The sequence below is a fragment of the Myodes glareolus genome, chromosome 6, assembly GCF_982192425.1.
Source record: "Myodes glareolus chromosome 6, mMyoGla1.1, whole genome shotgun sequence".
Classification (NCBI taxonomy): Eukaryota; Metazoa; Chordata; class Mammalia; order Rodentia; family Cricetidae; genus Myodes; species Myodes glareolus.
In genome coordinates, this window is record NC_142031.1 from 112,008,232 (window position 1) to 112,025,905 (window position 17,674).

A 17,674-nucleotide genomic window follows, 5' to 3' on the forward strand; every position below is an offset into this window, starting at 1 on the left:
TTTTTAAATTTTTATTGAGCTCTACATTTTTTTCTGCTCCCCTCCCTGCCTGTCCTCTCCCAAGGTCTCCATGCTCCCAGTTTACTCAGGAGATCTTGCCTTTTTCTACTTCCCATGTAGATTAGATCTATGTATGTCTCTCTTAGGGTTTTCACTGTTGTCTAGGTTCTCTAGGATTGTGATTTGTAAGCTGGTTTTCTTTATTTTATGTTTAAAAACCACTTATGAGTGAGTACATGTGATAATTGTCTTTTTGGGTCTGGGTTACCTCACTCAAAATGATATTTTCTAGCTCCATCCATTTGCCCCCATATTTCAAGATATCATTATTTTTTTCTGCTGTGTAGTACTCCATTGTGTAAATGTACCACATTTTCCTTATCCATTCTTCGGTCGGAGGGCGTTTAGGTTGTTTCTAGTTTCTAGCTATGACAAACAATGCTGCTATAAACATAGTTGAGCACATGTCCTTGTGGCACGATTGAGCATTCTTTAGATATATACCCAAAAGTGGTATTGCTAGGTCTTGAGGAAGGTTGTTTTCTAATTTTCTGAGTAATTGCCACACTGACAACCAAAGGGGCTGCACCAGCTTGCACTCCCACTAGCAATTGCATGGCTTGTTTATATGGGTTAGGGATCCACAGACAGCTCAGGACTGGGACCTGTCTACAGTCTGTTCTTGAATGTCCATAGAGGACTGCCCTCTCCCAGAGGGAGTGAACCAAGAAAAAGAAGGTGCTGGAAGCTATAATGTCTTTTATGATAAAATCTCAGAATTTACACACTTAACTGTTCCTGTGTGGTCTGCACAAGTCAGCCCTATTCCATATGGGTACAGACTTCAGATTTCTTTACAAGGGGCCTAATCTTAGAGGTGGCCTATCACACCAGGGGTATATGTGTGTTCTGATAATAAGAGAAAGGTTTCCTTTTTCTGGAGTGACGATCCTAGGTTTCTGTCATAGGACCCCAGAAGTAGCTGGTGGGCTGAAAATGAATGATAAAATTACAATGCAAAGTGCTTGACAGGGACGGCTTGGGAGTGGAGGTTCAGTGTGCTTGTGCTTACATAGTCTAAGGGAATGTAGGCTCCACTGTAGGACTCACTTCTTCATTATATGATTTACATTTTATTCACATGTGAGGAAAAGGAATAATGTCCTGTCCGTCTCCACAAGGTTAGTCTCCACCATGTTCCTAGCAGTGAAGATGGATGTTTAACTCTTGACAGTCACGCACCCTCCTCCTCTGGGTCTATGTACATAGCCCTCCTTCTGTGGTGAATGTTGCTTTTCCTCTCAAGGCTGCTGACTGCTGTAGGCTTAGGTGCACTCAGACAGAATTTCTCATGGCTTTGAAGCATCAGCAGGGCCAGAGCTAAGCAAGGAGTTTCTTAATGTTGTCTGTTTAGGAATATAAATAGAGTCAATGTGGACCATTTAAAAATTTTAGTTGGCTAGACAGCAGTGCCGCATGCCTTTAATCTCAGCACTTGGGAGGCAGAGTCGGGCAGAGTTCCTAGTTAAGGCCGTTCTAGCCAGTGTACAGGGCGAGTTCCTGAACAGCCATGGATACACAGAAAAACCCTATCTTGAAAAACCGCAAATAAATTAATTAATTAAAAGTAAAAAATTTAGTTAAGATGGATTGACTTGTGCTACTTCCTTCAGACTACTTTAAATTCTGAAAATGTTGGAGAAAACAAAGTTCCGTCATACAAATGCTGGTTTGCTTTTGAGAAGTGTTTTCCTTGCTTACTCCAGAAAATGTAGTTGCACAAGATAGCTGGCTCTGCTTAGAATTGGCCAGTACAGTAGGAGCATCCTGGCCACACTGTCTGCCCCCCCCACCCCTCCAGTTCACTGTCAGAGGGTGAGATAAGGGGGTCAAGAAGTAAGTCCTGGGGACTGGACAGATAGCTCAGCGGTTAAGAGCACTGGCTGTTCTTCCAGAGGTCTCGAATTCAATTCCTAGCACCCACTTGGCAGCTTAGAACTCTGTAACTCCAGTCCCAGGGGATCTGACACACAAAATTAAATAAATTTTTAAAGATGCCTTAAAAAATGGAGTACGCAGTGTTTAAAGCATGGATGTAATGAAACCTTGTGCCCAGTCATTGTCCCTGAAGGAATAGAAAGAAACTGTCACAGCTCTTGAACTTGGGCCGCGATCTGTCACTTTCTCATGATCCAAGCCCTGCCAGCTGGTTTCAGTTACCATCTGGGGCCGAATGACACTCACCCATCTTCCTCCTGTCATTCTTGTTCTTTCTCCTCTTCCACCCTCAGGTTGCAGGAACTGACGCTGTACAACCTGGAGCGCACCATTACAGTCAAAGGCAATGTTGAGACGTGCGCCAAGGCCGAGGAGGAGATAATGAAGAAAATCAGGGAGTCTTATGAAAATGACATTGCCTCCATGAATGTTAGTTCTGGTGGAGAGCTGACAGACGGCTCCCACCGCCTGATCTGAACTTTCCCTTTGTAGTGAGAAGTGGTTTAGATGAGTTGTCCGCACCACCCCAAGTACCCTGGGGTAACACAGAAGCCTGGGCGTTGGGCTTTGCTTTCTCTGTGATTTCTAATGAATCAGATAGCTTTGGAGCCTTGGCTTGCTGATACATGAGGGATGATTAATACCTGCCTACCAAAGGGTGTTTATTACCTCCTTTCCTGTGTTAATTGAGGGACTCTAGTGCAGGAAGGATGTGCGGATTAGAGGCAGGTGAATTAAGTCCGATTCCCTGATGCCTGTTTGTGCGCAGCAGCTTTCTCTCTATCAGACACTGCTGTCTCCTGGGATTACAAGTGCCATGCATGTAAAAGGTGCTGTTAGAAACAGTCTTAAGAGCCAGGCAGAGTGAAGCAAGTCCAACAACTTGGAAGGCTGAGGTGGGTGGATTGCAAGGTCAAGGCTACCCTGAACAATTTAGAAGGGCCGTGCTGTACGTCGTACAGGTCTTGGGCTGTGAGTGTGGCGTCTGCTGGAATGCATGCCTAGCATGTCTCGGCTCCTACTCTGGAGAATCATAGAGCAAAGCAGAAACACAGGTTTGAATTTTTCTGTGTTGCCCATATAAGCCTGGGAGATGGGGAATTTCCTGTGACAAATGTAGCAAAAGCTATGAAAGCAAATTCCTGCCCGTGTGTGCCTGCTATGGTCCCCAAGCACACCTCAGGTATTTACCTTTCAGCCAATGGAAGAAGGCCCCCCGCAGGCAGAGTACCATTCTGTCTGAAGTGCTCTGAGCTGCTGCTCTTGGCCTTGAGACTCCTCAGTGCAGGGCAAACCAGCCCTCAAATATGCCAAGAGGTGTGAACAGCACCTGTAGTTCTGTGGAAACACCTGTTGTATTCAAAAATTGCTTTCTTAGTGTGGCTCACCCCCTCGATTCTTCTGATTGAAAATTAAGAGACTTTTTTTCTTTTTACCATTGCAGCTTCAAGCACATTTAATCCCTGGATTAAATCTGAATGCCTTGGGTCTGTTCCCACCCACTTCAGGGATGCCACCTCCCACCTCAGGGCCCCCTTCAACCATGACTCCTCCTTACCCACAATTTGAGGTAAGCTCTCTGACCCTTGCCATCAGACTATGCCACAGTACTGCTACAGTCGGAGCTAAATGGGATAGTGTTCATGCCAGACTGTGTGCTGCATGATCTGTCACCTGTGTCGAGCTCATGTGTGCTTTGTATGTAGCACTTGCCAATAGAAACTTTTAATTTGACCCCAAAATAATAAACATGAGTTGTTTTGAAGTTTTGGGGATTGGTAGAATTGTGCAAATGTGCCAATTTAAATAAAAAGTTTTGGTGGATTTTTTTTGTTGTTGTTTTGTCTTTTGGTTCAGTACTGGGATCAAGGCTGGTTTTCTTAGAAGAGTAGTTCTCAATGGTCCTGATGCTGAGGCCCTTTTATACAGTTCCTCATATTGGTCCTGATGCTGCGGCCTTTTAATACAATTTCTCGTGTTGTGGTTAAAAGGACCAGTGTTGGTGCAAAAAACCCCAAGACCGAGTTCTCAGCACAAAGATTTATTTGCCCCAGAGGGACAAAGGGCAGAGAATAAGACAAAGACAGGAAAGAAGAGAAAAGGAGCAAGGGGAAAGGGATATTTGCCTCAAGGGACAAGGACTGCCTCTGGACGGAGAAGAGACAGACTGTAGCCCATAGGCAAATGGCAGTTTATGAAGGAATAAAGGGGAAGCCTTTGTTAGAATGAGTTGGTTTGTTTTGATTGAGCATCTTAATTAGGGCAGTCAAAAGGGGGCTTTTGATTGCTGGACTTCAATACTTTGATAGTTGGACCTTGGTAGTCAGCTTCAGGAGGAGGAAGTGGCCGAATAAGGGAATAGACCTTGGTGGCTAGACCTTGGTGGCTAGACCTTGGTGGCTAGCTTTCTGAAGTTGATCAGTTTAGCAAAACAGAGGGAATGGTGAGGGCAATGCCTGACAGAGCCGTGCTTGCTACTTCATAACAAATATAAATATCTATGTTTTCCAGTATTCCTAGCGGACTGCTGTAAAAGGGTCATTCCTCCTCCATAGGAGCTGCGATATCCAGGTTGAGAACTGCTGTTTTAGAGTGTTGAAGCAGAGAGGTTTTAGGAGACGTCCATGCTGGACACAGTGTGCACACCTTTAAGCCCAGCCCTTCTGCTGAAGCAGGAGGTTTGTGAGGTTAAGGTCAATCTGGATTCCACAGCAAGACATTGTCTCACAAAAAATTTTTTTCTCTCATCTTTACCACCTAGAAGGTAACTGCCTTAGAAGGCCTACATAGGCCGAGGTTGCTTGTCATTGAGTGTTGCTTTCCTGATCAGTGCACCAAGATAGTTTCCCTCACAGTTCTGTGTTCATGGACAGAACATTGAATAGCTTGTGTTGTATAGAGATCATATAACAGATGCATTTACTTTTTGAGATGGGGTTTTTTAAATTTATTTTATGTGTATGAGTATTTTGCTCACATGTATATCTGTGCACATGTGTGCTGGTACCCATGCATGTCAGAAGAGAGGTGTCAGGTCCCCTAGAACTGGAGTTATGAAGGGTTGGGAGCTGCCCTGTGGGTGCTGGGAATTGAACCCAGGTCCTCAGGAAGAGCAAATGTTCTTAACTACCGAGCTTTCTCTCCAGCCCTGAGACAGGGATTTGTTTGCCATGTAGCCCAGGCTGACCTCCCACTCTGCTTCCCCAGTGTTGTGAGCCATCAGGCTTTTATAGGTCTTACTTTGAAATCTGGGTTTTGAGACTAGCTTTGCAGCCCAGAAGACGTCTGTCCAGGAAAGTGGAGCATCATCCGGTTTGCAGTAATTTGTATACAACGTTCTAGGGTCGTCCATGATGAATTTATCTCTCCGTTTGTTTGACTCTCTTAAAACACATGAAATATGTGAACGGTAACTCTATGCACACCCAGAGATGTTGTTCAAATGGTACGGGTCAAGGATTTAATTGTGTTACTACTCCAAGTAAACACACAAGTAAATTGATATTGGCATTCTTCAGGCAACGCCAATTACTAGACTGCCAATGCTCTACCAGTTCAGAAATAAGAATTTCCTTTCTATCCTTGAGCCTATTAGGGTGATAGGTATTGTGGGCTATCTCCCTCTGGTGTTCATTTCTGCTTTTACATGAGTAAGCCATGGGGAGCAAGCCAGCAAACAGTATTCCTCCATGACCTCTGCTCTGCTTCAGTCCCTGCCTCTAATCTTTGTCTTTGTCTGCAGCTCACCTGCATATGTAGTTGTTTACACCTAGGAATCATGTAACAAGTCTGAGGATAGCTTTCACAATGGTAATTAAACCCCTGGATGTGGTAGCATGCACCTATATTCTCAGCTACTTGGGAAGCTGAAGAAGGCAGGATCACCCTGGGAAACCTGGAGAGCCTGTATCTCCAAAACAGTGGACAGAATGACAACCAACTATCAAGTGTGCATAAATTCATTACATGGCACCTGAAGACTTCAGTTCAGATACAGGTGCTGTGTGAAGTAGATGACAGGTTTGTGCCCTGAGAGATGTCTTGGTGAAAGAAGTTTGGGGTCACCCCAGATATAGCCTAGCTCTGCAGTGAATTGTGCCACTGACGGTCAGGTTCTGCACTGCCCTTGGTCTGTTTTCCCAGTGAAAAATCTGAGCCAACCAGGGTGACACTTGTAATCTCAGCCTCCAGTGGCTGGGGCAGGAGGATTGCTGGGAGTTCTAGGTCAGCTTGGGCTGCTTGGTGGGACCAGGCAAGCCCTGGCTACAGAATAAGCCCTCAATTTGAAAGCAGATGTTGTAGGGGTTGGAGACCAGTGTTGGATGAATGATCTCTGAAGGCTTTCAGGTCAAATATTTCTTTTCTCTACAGAATTGTATATTGATAGTAGGGTGAAGGGCCTAAAATAGAAATTCAAGAGTGCATTTAAATCAGTAATTGTTGTGGTTAGAGTTTTGTTTATTTTTTGTCAACCTGACACAAGCTAGGGTCTTTCTGGAAAGAAAGAACTCAATTGAGAAAACGCTTCTATAAGATTCACCTGTAAGCGAATCTGTGGGGCATTCTCTTGATTAATGATTGAGGTAGGGCCCAGCCCGCCATGAATGGTGCCCTCCAGCCCCCACAGGTGGTTCTGAGTTGTATTAAAAAACCAAGCTGAATATGGGGTCTTCCTCTTCCTTGTGGTTTGTTGGCGCCACCAGGTCACAAGGACAAAGGGAGCAGCAGCAGTGCAGGGCTTTGTACGGCCTGTGAATATGGCAGAAACAGCTTTCAGAGAGGCAGCTCGACCTTGTTCCAGGTGAGGAGGTGGAAAGGCTGGAATATCACCTCATTTGCATTTGGTGGCCTGCGCCTATCACAAGGCTGGAGCACATGTCTGTTACATGTGGCAGCACAGCCCTGTCCTGTATATGATAGAACATCTAATTACTGTGTGTGGCAGCAGAGGGAAGCATTTGCAGGGAACTGTGTCAGAGGTCTGGACTAAGGTAAGTCAGGCACCCAGGCATGGGGACCATCTCCAAATAAGGTCAGGCAGAGAGTAGGAAGCCGTGCTGGGGGAAGGGCGTCCTCCCGTCTTGTGTTGAGCTCTGAGAGAGCTGTCCAGACATGTTGGACTGCAACCTTAGTCCAGCAGGGCTCCCCAACAGCTGAGCAAGTCATTGGGAACAAGACAATAAACACTGTTCCTCCATGGTTTCCACTTCCTGCCTCTAGGTTCCTGCCTTGACTGCCTGTCCTGACTTCCCTTCGTGATACACTATGATCAGGATTTATAAGCCAAATATGCTTTTTCTTTCTTGTGCTTTTTGGATGGTATTTGTTACTGCACTAGAAAGCAACCTAAGACAGTTGTTTAAATTCTGATGTGTCCAAATATTATTAATGGACACATTTGTGCTACATTTATAGCTGATGTATTCCTGATATTTACTTAAACTTACAGTGTACCAATTATACAAAGTAATTGTGCCATATAAGGCCTTAACTAATAGATTAGGTGCTGATCACCATCCTAAACCAGCTTTCTCTTTGGGTAGGTCTTGATCTCTGTTCTGTTGCTCAGGCTCCTGGTTTGTAAACTGAGGTGTGCTGTAAATTAAAGTGTGTCTTTAACTCTTTTGTTGTTGTCTTGTAGGAGGAGGGCGCTTGTTCGTCTTGGCTTCCCAGAACTAAAATAACCACACAGAAACTATATTAATTAAAGCACTGCTTGGTCCATTAACTCAAGCTTCTTGCTTGGTCCATTAGCTCGAGCTTCTTATTGGCTAACTCTTATATTAATTTAATCCATTTCTATTAATCTGTATATCGCCACATAGCAGTGGCTTACCAGCAAAGATTCGGCATATCTTACTCTGGCGGCTCTATGGTATCTCTCTGACTCTGGCTTCTTCCTCCCAGCATTCAGTTCCATCTTCCCCGCCTACCTAAATTCTGCCCTGCTATAGGTCCAAAGCAGTTTCTTTATTCATTAACCAATAAAAGCAACACATAGACAGAAGGACCTCCCACACCATTGTCTCTGTAGAGCAACCTCTCCCATTACAGATGGTGAACTGGTGAGCATTCTCATCATCTGTCTCTTACACGTATTCAGATCCTTCCATAGCAAAACGTCCTAAAGTGAATGCTTGCTGATTACTTTTTAAATATAGACATGAGACTGGAGAGGTGGCTCAGCAGTAAAGAGCACTGGCTTCTTTTCCAGGGGACCCAAGTTTGGTTTCCAGCCTCACAAGGTGGTTCATATCGATCCATAATTCCAGTTCCAGGGGAGCGGCACTCCCCTCATCTCCATGGGCTCCGGCACTCATGCAGTGTATATACATACATCCAGGCAAACACTCATACACATAAGGGAAAGAAAAACTTTAAATCTTCTAAAATTTACAAGTTAGAAGATTGTAACTGCCCTCTATATTTAATCATTTTTTTCTGATTTAATATTGTGGTTTAAGCATCATATCTGGCTTAACAGACCAATGTTTTAGTCATATGAGATCATATTAACAATCTTCATTCTGAAACCCATTGTTAGTATCTAGAGTACAAGCTCACTAGAACCCAGCAAAAAACACAGCAGCTGAGATGTCTGTGATTGGTCCCCATGGGAACAAGGGCTTCCTTTGCCTGTCATAAGCCACATTAAATCTTTTTTTTTAAAGATTTATTTATTTATTATATAGAAGAGGGCACCAGATCTCATTACAGATGGTTGTGAGCCACCATGTGGTTGCTGGGAATTGAACTCAGGACCTTTGGAAGAGCAAGCAGCACTCTTAACCACTGAGCCATCTCTCCAGCCCGCCACATTAAATCTTAAAGGTGGCTTGCACAATTAGTTTTAAGAATGGGAGGCTGAAGATGCTCACTTACTCTGCTAAGCGTGAGCCAAGTGCACAGATGACCACAGAATGAAGACCTTTGCTTCTACTGAGAGACATGCACTCAGTCGGATTAGATGAGGGTTACAGCTCAGAGGCTGGGTACCCAGAAACTGCTCAAGTAAGGCAGATATTGCCACAGGGTAAGAACTGAGGACACCCAAGGGCCAGCTACAAGGACAGGCAGAGGAAGCACTCGTTCCCAAGGGACCAAACATGGACACGTCGCTGCTCATGTACTTTGCAGGATGCTGGTGAGCTTTTCCTCTGTGTGCACTGATGAGATGGAGTCTCAGTGGATGGGGACATTTCTACATGTTGTAGGAGATACTGCTAAAATGTTAAAGGTGAAAGAGCAAAAGCTGCTGTGGTCTGTGGTCTGGCAGATCTGCTTGCTGAGTCAGTCCGTCTGTGTCGCCGAGAGACGTCTCTGTAGCACGAGCCACTTGAACTTCATCTTTCTGTTGGTACCAGTCCCCTGAGAGTGTCAGGAGTTAGCCATTGGCCTGAGAAGCAGAAAGGAGGCATATTATTTCCTCTCTATCTTTTCTCTCCAAAATGAGAAAAAGCTTTTATGGGTTGCAAATGTGTGCTTAAAATTACCCTTTCAAGCTAGATATGGTGGCACACACCTTTAATCCTAACACTGGGAAACAGAGGCAGGTGGATCTCTTGAGTTCAAGGCCATTTTAGTCTGTGTGTGAGTTTCAAGACAGCCAGAGCCACATATAGACCCTGCCTTTAAAGGGGGAAAAAGGGCAGAGTAAAAACATGTGATTTACTTATTTTTCTTAAAATTCCTTTAGGCACTGGACTCACAAGGTAGCTTCATAGGTGTTTAGATTGGGAGATAGCATAACACAGTAAAGTGAGGTCATAACACTCAGACTCAAGGAAGGGAGTGTAGCTTAGTTTTTGCTTTGATTATTCTCATTGGAGATATATTTTCAAAACACTGGTTTTAGGGGGCTGGAGAGATTACTCAGTGGTTAAGGGTACTCTTCCAGAGGACCCAGGTTCAATTCCCAGGTTATGATTGCCTATGACTCCAGTTCCAGGGTTTCTGACACCCTTCTTCTGGCTTCCATGGGCACCAGGCATGCATATGGTCCACAAATATACATACAAGCAAAAAAAACACACACACACACACCTAAAATAAAATTGTCAAAAAGAAATAATAAACCTTTGTTTTATCAGTCGTGTTGTAGTCTGCAGGAAATATAAACTGAAGCCCAGGGTGAGGGTCATCTCCTTTTGTGTTCCCTTCATTTCTCTAGTCTTCCCTTCTGAGCTGCCTCATGCTCTCCTCTGTCCTGGTTTCTCCTCACTCATCCATTGTGTTCTTCTGTGGAGTTCAGCACTGGTATCTCCCTGTCTGAGGAGAAGCTAGTTTTCCTGTGGCTACACTATAATTCCCCAGGGAAGGGCTCTGCACCATTTTGCCAGCTCCTCAGGTGACTTCAGCTGTGGTGGCACTGGCGACAGCGCGCTGGGTTGTAACCAGGTGGAGACCTGTGCCCCACTTTAATGAATTGAATCTCAGTGGGAAAGGGTAGAGCTTGCAGGCCGGGCTTTGTAAAAGCGGATGGGAGCTTGCTCGCTGCTCATTCATTGTCGAGAGCTGTTTCACAGGAATGTTTACTAGGCAGTAGAGGGAGTGTACTTGCTGGTAGAAAGTATTTTCTCTTCACTCCAGTGCATGTGAGAAAAGAGCATGACACCCCCACCCCCAATGTGTTCCCCTTTCTAGCCCCTTCTGTGTTTTATTTTAGGGAATAGTTTAAAAACCAACAAAAGATACCCTAGCCCTTTTATCTTTAGAGCATCTGTCATTCAAACTCTAGGCAGCAGTCAAGCCAAAGCCCGCCTGGGATGCCTGGGATGCTGCCACGCCTGCTCTCGCTCTTCTATATCTATTTTGGTGTGCTGCGTAGATCAGGGTTGTGCCTGCCTGTGTGTTACGGGGTGCAGGGGAGCTGACATGTTTTCCTTCTTTATGAGAAGAAACCAAAGTCCAGCCAAAAATGCTGACAATACCTCGAAGGGCAGCGCCTGAAACACAAGTTGAGTATTTAACCCTTGACTGGCACCATATTAGCTGGAAAATAACAGCCAGCCTTGTCTAGCTGCGAGGGAGGCTGGGAGACAAGCTCTCTGGAGCAGAAGTGTATCCATTCAACATGGATAGGAAAATGGATGTTGGAGCAGCCATTCATGGACTTCGCCTTTTTACATCTTAACGAAAGAAAGCTCCAGAGCCCAGAGGAAGAAAGCCAGCTTTTTTTTTTTTTTTTTCAGAGAGAAGGGAAGTTTCATGTTGCGGTCTCTGTGCCTGTGGATATTTTTATTGACACACAGCACACACAGGTGTTGAGAACTCTTGTGTGTCTGTAGAAACCACTTAGAACAAACTACCCTTTCATGTAGCTGTCTGTGATGCTCACTCTGATTTCTCCATCTACATCACTGACGTGTTAACCCCAGTCACAGTTTTAATTATCCCACATTGAGGAGAGCGAGAAAGAGACTTCTTGTGTTCTTGTTCTAGTCTATTAATTACTCTCTAGCTTATCAGAAAGGTTTCTATAGAAAAATCTTGAAGGCCGGGAGTGGTATATGTAACTGTACTTTCTATTATTTGTATCTGGTTGGTGGACAGTACTTTGAGAAATATATTTTTAGTTTAATTCTTAAAATTATTTCATGATTTTATGTGTATGGGAGTTTGGCCTGTACCCCACATGTGTACAGTGTCTGGGAAGGCATGGAAGCCCCTGGAAGTGTAGTGACAGACAATCACGAGACATGTGGACTGGGACTCAGTGCTCTCCACTGCTAAGCCATCTCTACAACCTTGAAAATATCTTTTTTTGGGAGGTGGGGGTTTTGAGACTGGGTTTCTATGTAGCTTTGGAGCCTGTCCTGGAACTAGCTCTTGTAGACCAGGCTGTCCTCAAACTCACAGAGATCTGCCTTCCTCTGCGTCCCGAGTGCTGGGATTAAAGGCATGCACCACCACTGCCCGGCTGAAAATATCATTTTTAAAGAGCAATAGGGCAATTTACCAACGCCTTACCAGTTTCTTTGCCTTTTTTTTTTTTGAGTCAAGGTAGAACTAATGTTGTTGCCAAGGATGACCATGAATTCCTGATCCCCAGTGTCTCCTCTGAAGCAAGGGTCACAGGTGTGCAGCACCGTGTCTAGTTATCTGGACTCAGATCTGTGCACATGCTAAGCAGGTATTCTACCCACTGAGCCACACTTCCAACCCTCCACATTCTCTTGTCCGATTCTTTGTTTTTTTCAAATTTTATTTATTTATATTTTACGTATGAGTGCTCTGTGTGTGTGCCAGCCAGAAGAGGAGGCATCAGGTCCTATTATAGAGCTTGTAAAGTGGTGAGCCACTATGTGGGTGCTGGGAATTGAACTCAGGTCCTCTGGATGAGCAACCAGTGCTCTTAACCACTGAGCCATCTCTCCAGCCCCTGTTCCTTTTGTTTTTTACCTTGCTGAAGAGTGTGCTATTGTGGGCCTTTGGTGTTATTTTTAAAAACTGGGTGTGAGCTGAGGGTTCTCAGGTATGTGTTCTGGGAATGGTTACATTATGCCACATTCAGGTGACCACCCTTGTGATGAGAAGCTTTCTGTCCCTGGCTGGGGAGGTCACTCAGTGGGACAGCTCTTTACTGTGTAGAGCTCCGGGTTTGATGTCCAGTCCCAAAAGAACAAATCTTGCTATTAGCAGCTATCTCAGAAAATTCCAATTACTTATTAAAGTCATCTTAATCTTTGATATCCTGTGGGGTAAGAGTGAATCTATGCTTTCACTTAAAATGCACTCACTAAGAGGGGGAGTTTCAGTGTGTTTGTGTATACACACATACATGTTGGTGTGCGTGTGTTCATGTGTGTTTGAGTTGTGTACATGCATTAATGTGCATGTGGAAGCCAGAGATCGATCTCTGATTCCTCTGTTGCTGTCTGCCTTATCTTTAGCTGCTACCTTTTTCTGAGTCTGTGTGCAGTGTGTTTGTGTTTATATCTTTTTGTGTGTGTCTTTGAGTATGTGTGTAGTGAGTGTTTATTTTTATATCTTTTTGTATGTTGTGTGAGTCTGTGTATGCTGTGTTTGTGAGTCTGGTGTGTGTGTACACATACAGGCATGCACATGTGCATAGCATGTACACCACAGCATCTGGGGTCAGTCTTAGGCTTCCACCTTTTCTGAGACAGCTGCCTTGTATGGGTAGCACTTTGAGCCATCTCTCCAGCCTTTCACCTTGTTATCTGAGTAAACTTCCCTCACTGAGTCTGGTGCTCATTGACTTGGCTGGGCTGGTGGCCAGTGAGCTCCAGGGATCCACTTGTGTAGAGGCATGCCATTGTGCTGGGTGTTTCCGTAAGCGCAAGGGATCCAAACTTAAGTTTGTAACTTTACTGACTTAACTTTAACTTAACTTCACACATCTCCCCAGCCCCGAGAAGGTTTTTAGCTGCCGCCACCACCACGAAGACATTTTATGGACTTTTAGAATTGACTTCTTTATGCACATTTATTCATTTCTGCTTTGTAACATGAGGAAAATGCTGTGTACTGTCTGTCGATAACCTTCTTTCCTCTTTCCATTCCAGAACTCTGCCCACTCATCCCCCCTCACTCATTCCCCCACTCACCTGTCCCCCACTCACCTGTCCCCCACTCACCTGTCCCCCACTCACTCATCCCCCCCACTCACCCTTCCGAAGTAGCCTCTCTCCTAGAACCTGTGAGGTTGACTTCTCCAAATAGCCAAAGTGCTGTATCTTCCAACAGATTTCAGAAAGTCTCTAGTTCCTGCCTGGCAGCTGGCTCACTCAGTACTTAATTTGCAAGTCTCTCATTTATAAATGACAGGAAATGCTCCTTTCAGAAATGCCCAAACAGTAGGGAAGGGAGAGGTGGCAGCCAGTGAGCAGGGCATGAGCTGGAGCTGGCGAAGTGTGTGTACTCTTTCTTAGCTGGCTGTGTTGGCTGCATGCGGGTGGGTTGGCAGGAATAAACCTGTGGGCTCTTGTCTTTACACTTCTGATAGCTTCTTTACACTCTTCTCTGAAGCTGCCAAGATGACCATGAATGAAGTGGCTAGCATCCTGGTATGATGGTGGCGAGGAAGATGGTCCAGCAGAGACACCCTCCATACAACTGAGTTGCTGGCCTGGGCTCGGTCAGATAGTTCCAGCACGGGTGCAGCAAGCATTCCTAGGAAAATAAACTCTGCGCCATGTGGAGCCTTGGTTTACTTCCTTTAAAAAAAAAAAAAAAAAAAAAAGCTTCAGTATTTTGTTCAGGTCATGGAGTTGAGTAAACTTGGTTCCAGTTCCAGACCCAAATCTACTTAAAAACAACCCCTCCCTCCCCCAAGCACCTATCCTTCACGCCAAAGGAAAACACTGGCATGCTGCCAGGTTCCTGGAGGCTGCTCTCTAGGCTGCCAGGCGTCTCCACGCCTTTGTGATGCTGAGATTCTGTTCCCTGCAAAGTAAATACACTTAACCTCACTGTTTGCTGTTGCTTGTATCTTCTCGATAGCGGGTGATTAGGAATTATTCGCTGGCAGACTTGGCCAGTTACGCAAGCTTTCGGCCTCGCAGCTTTGTTCTTGTTATTTCAAGACACAGCACAGTGCTTGCCAAGAGTCCGAAGGAAGCTTTGCCATAGGCATCTGGCAGCAGTCCACTGGGAAGCAGCTTGCGTCCTGTTACTAGCCTTCACCCTCAAAGAGTGTGTTCAGGAAAGGGTCTCCTACGTGTTTAGGACCGTGAACTGAAACCCAAGGAATTTGTCAGAAGGAAGCGTGGTGCTGAACGGGGTCTCTTCAAATCTCAGTGGCTAATTAAAGCTGTGGGTAGAACCTATCTGCTTAGGTCTGCTATTCAAAATGAAACTGTGCTTATCTGGGACAGATCCTGAGAACATGGCTTCTCATGCTGAATTCCATACAAGAACACGCTGTACCAGACAGTCAAGTGGACAGATGTTTCCATGAGCTGCCTGTGTCTTCAGAGGAAAATTCCCTTGTGAAATAATTTATGGTCAGCAAGATGGCTGGTGAGAATGGAACTGGAGCCAGGGAGCTGGGTGGTGTTCAGAAACACCCTAACCCAGCTTCAGATGGCCGACGGGCCACTTCAGCTGCTGTCGCCAGCAGTGCATGCCGACCACTGGGCCGTCCCCAGGCTGCTGCTTTCATCTCCTCACAGGACGTTGAGACCATCACAGACCCCTCACGGGTCACTCGCTGCTGTCGTACTGTGGGGTCACGGTAATTTCAGCTGTTTCCTGCTAACAGTTCCTTTTCCAGAGCTGAGCTGGGGACTTCAGGAGACAGCTCTGTGAGATCTTCTTACCAAGTCATCTAGGTTTAAATTTCCTTCTGCAGATAGCTTCTTCCACCTGTAGAGATGTGACCCAATAGCATTTTCTTGAAAACTCAAATGCATACTCTGCTTTAGTGATGTATATTTTCCTTTAGAATTTGTTGTTGTTGTGGGGGGAGGGTGTCTGTGTGCCACATGTGTATGGTGCTCACAAAGGTCAATGAAGAGAGTGGATCTCTTGGAACTGGAGTTACAGTTGTGGGCTGCCATGTGGGTGCTGGGACTTGAACCTGGGTCCTGTGGAAGAGCAGCCAGTGCGCTTAATGGTTGAGCTGTGGCTCTAGCCCCCACTATATGTTTTTTTAAAAAAAACACATTTCCTAAGTGCAACAAGCTCCAGAACAGTATTTTATCCTAATTACAGGTGGCAGAGGTGTTAGGCAGGGAATTGAGATGTTTAAGTAGGAATAGGAATGTGTCACATAATCTCAGCCCCAAGCAGCAGCTTCCTCCTCATGGCAGCTTCTTGGACTCTTTCTGACATCTTCATGGCCCAACATAGCACCTGTGGCCCTTTCCCCAAGACGCTTTCGATGGCTGTCCTACTTAGGGTTTTAGTTGCTGTGAAGAGATACCATGACCACAGAAACTCTTACAGAGGAAAACATTTAATTGGGACTGGTTTACAGGTTCAGAGGTTCAGTTCATTATCATCATGTTGGGAAGCATGGTGGCGAGCAGGCGGACGTGGTGCTTGAGAGGTAGCTGAGAGTTCTACATTTGGATTGGCAGGCAGCAGGAAGAGAAAGTGCTTGGCTTGGGCTTCTGAAACCTCAGAACCTACCCATAATGACACACTTTGTCCCACAAAGCCACACCTTCTAATAGTGTTGCTCTCTGTGAGCCTTTGGGGGGCCATTTTCATTCAAACCACCACATTGGCTAATGTTAAAATCTTCCTGAACACACTTCCTGTTGTTAAAAGGTGAGCAGAGAATAAGGTACGTGAGCAGGATGCAGCTCCATTAGAACTCCCACTCCATGCTGGTACCGCCCCTTGGAGCAGCCTTGTGAGGAGGAACTCGGTCGCTGAGCTATCTGAGTGACCATGTCTTTCAGCCCTGCTGTCGTGACTGAGGAAGGAGCCTGGAGAGGGCACAGTGACCAGTGTAAGGCAGGGAGAGTGAGGGTGCAGATGAGTCCATTTGTGCATAACCTTTCAGAACTTAGCTTTCATAGTGGGTTCTGATTGTAAGATGCCAAGGGAGAGCATGGGAGGAAGTAGCTTACTTGCAGTGTAGAAAGATAATGGTATTTGGTATGGTTTGTACATATAGATAAGTTTTTTCCTTAGAGTTCTTTACTTTCCGTGTTTAAGAAATGAAAACCTGGGGCTGGGGATTTAGCTCAGAAGAATACTTGCCTAGCAGGCACAAGGCCTTGGATTTGGTCCTCATCTCTGGAAAGGCGGGCGGGCGGGCGGGTCTGCCTAAAGTCTGGAGCTTGTATCCATTGCTGCTGTCTAGTTTGTGATGTGTAGTCTGAAGCCACCTTGGATCTAGACTCTATGGTCTAAATATATAATAGAAAGAAGGCAAAGCATCTATAATTTGGTGAGGTTTTGAAATTTAGGAAACCTAAACAAAAGTCAAAAGTGAGATTTTTAGACCAGTATGACTTGGTAGGTGAACCCTGGTTGACTCATTGTGGATTCCCTATGACCTTCCTAGTATTTCTACTGGGACAAGAAGGTGCTCATCCCAAAGGTGAGGGTGCCACCTTTTGCTTTATTTTATAGCAGATAAGCATTCATGCCATGACTTTCTTCTCTTACAGCAGTCGGAAACGGAGACTGTGCACCTGTTTATTCCCGCTCTGTCAGTTGGCGCCATCATTGGCAAGCAGGGCCAACACATCAAACAGCTTTCTCGTTTTGCAGGAGCTTCGATTAAGGTACTGTTCTGAAACCATGGCTCTTCTGATTATATAAGAAAGTGAAAGTGGCAGGCTGAATTCAGGTTAGATAACCATAGGACAGGAACACTACAACTGTGGTTTAACTGTGGTTAGATAGTCTCTCTCCAGAAAAATCAGTCTGTGGAGAAGCAAAATTGCACAATACCTCCATGCCTCTGAGATCTTGACTTACAATTTCCTCTGGCTCTTCTCCACAGTAGTGCTCTTAAAAGCCACATCTGTTACCCGGCCTTTGAGGACAGGAGGACGTAGTGAAGTCTTTCTATAAGGGAGTTGCCTATTGGTTGCTATGGGATATTTTTGCCTATATTACATTCTCAGAACTTGGCCAGGCAAAGCTGAAGGGGCAGCAAGGAAATGGAGTTTTATGTTGTCAGCTAAGCATTTATTATGTAGATGTGGGACCACTAGTGTCTATCATGAGAAATCATTGTGTGCTCTACAGG

General features: G+C 45.2%; 1 protein-coding gene across 1 annotated transcript in view; it reads left to right on the forward strand.

Moving 5' to 3' along the window:
- The window catches only part of Igf2bp3 (insulin like growth factor 2 mRNA binding protein 3), a 138,466-nt gene that overhangs the window by 112,528 nt on the left and 8,264 nt on the right, over positions 1–17,674 (forward strand). The window contains exons 9-11 of the mRNA XM_085691173.2: positions 2,292–2,427; positions 3,443–3,568; positions 17,088–17,204. Coding sequence (XP_085547299.1) covers positions 2,292–2,427; positions 3,443–3,568; positions 17,088–17,204 — 379 coding nt within the window. The remainder of the gene's footprint in view (positions 1–2,291; positions 2,428–3,442; positions 3,569–17,087; positions 17,205–17,674) is intronic.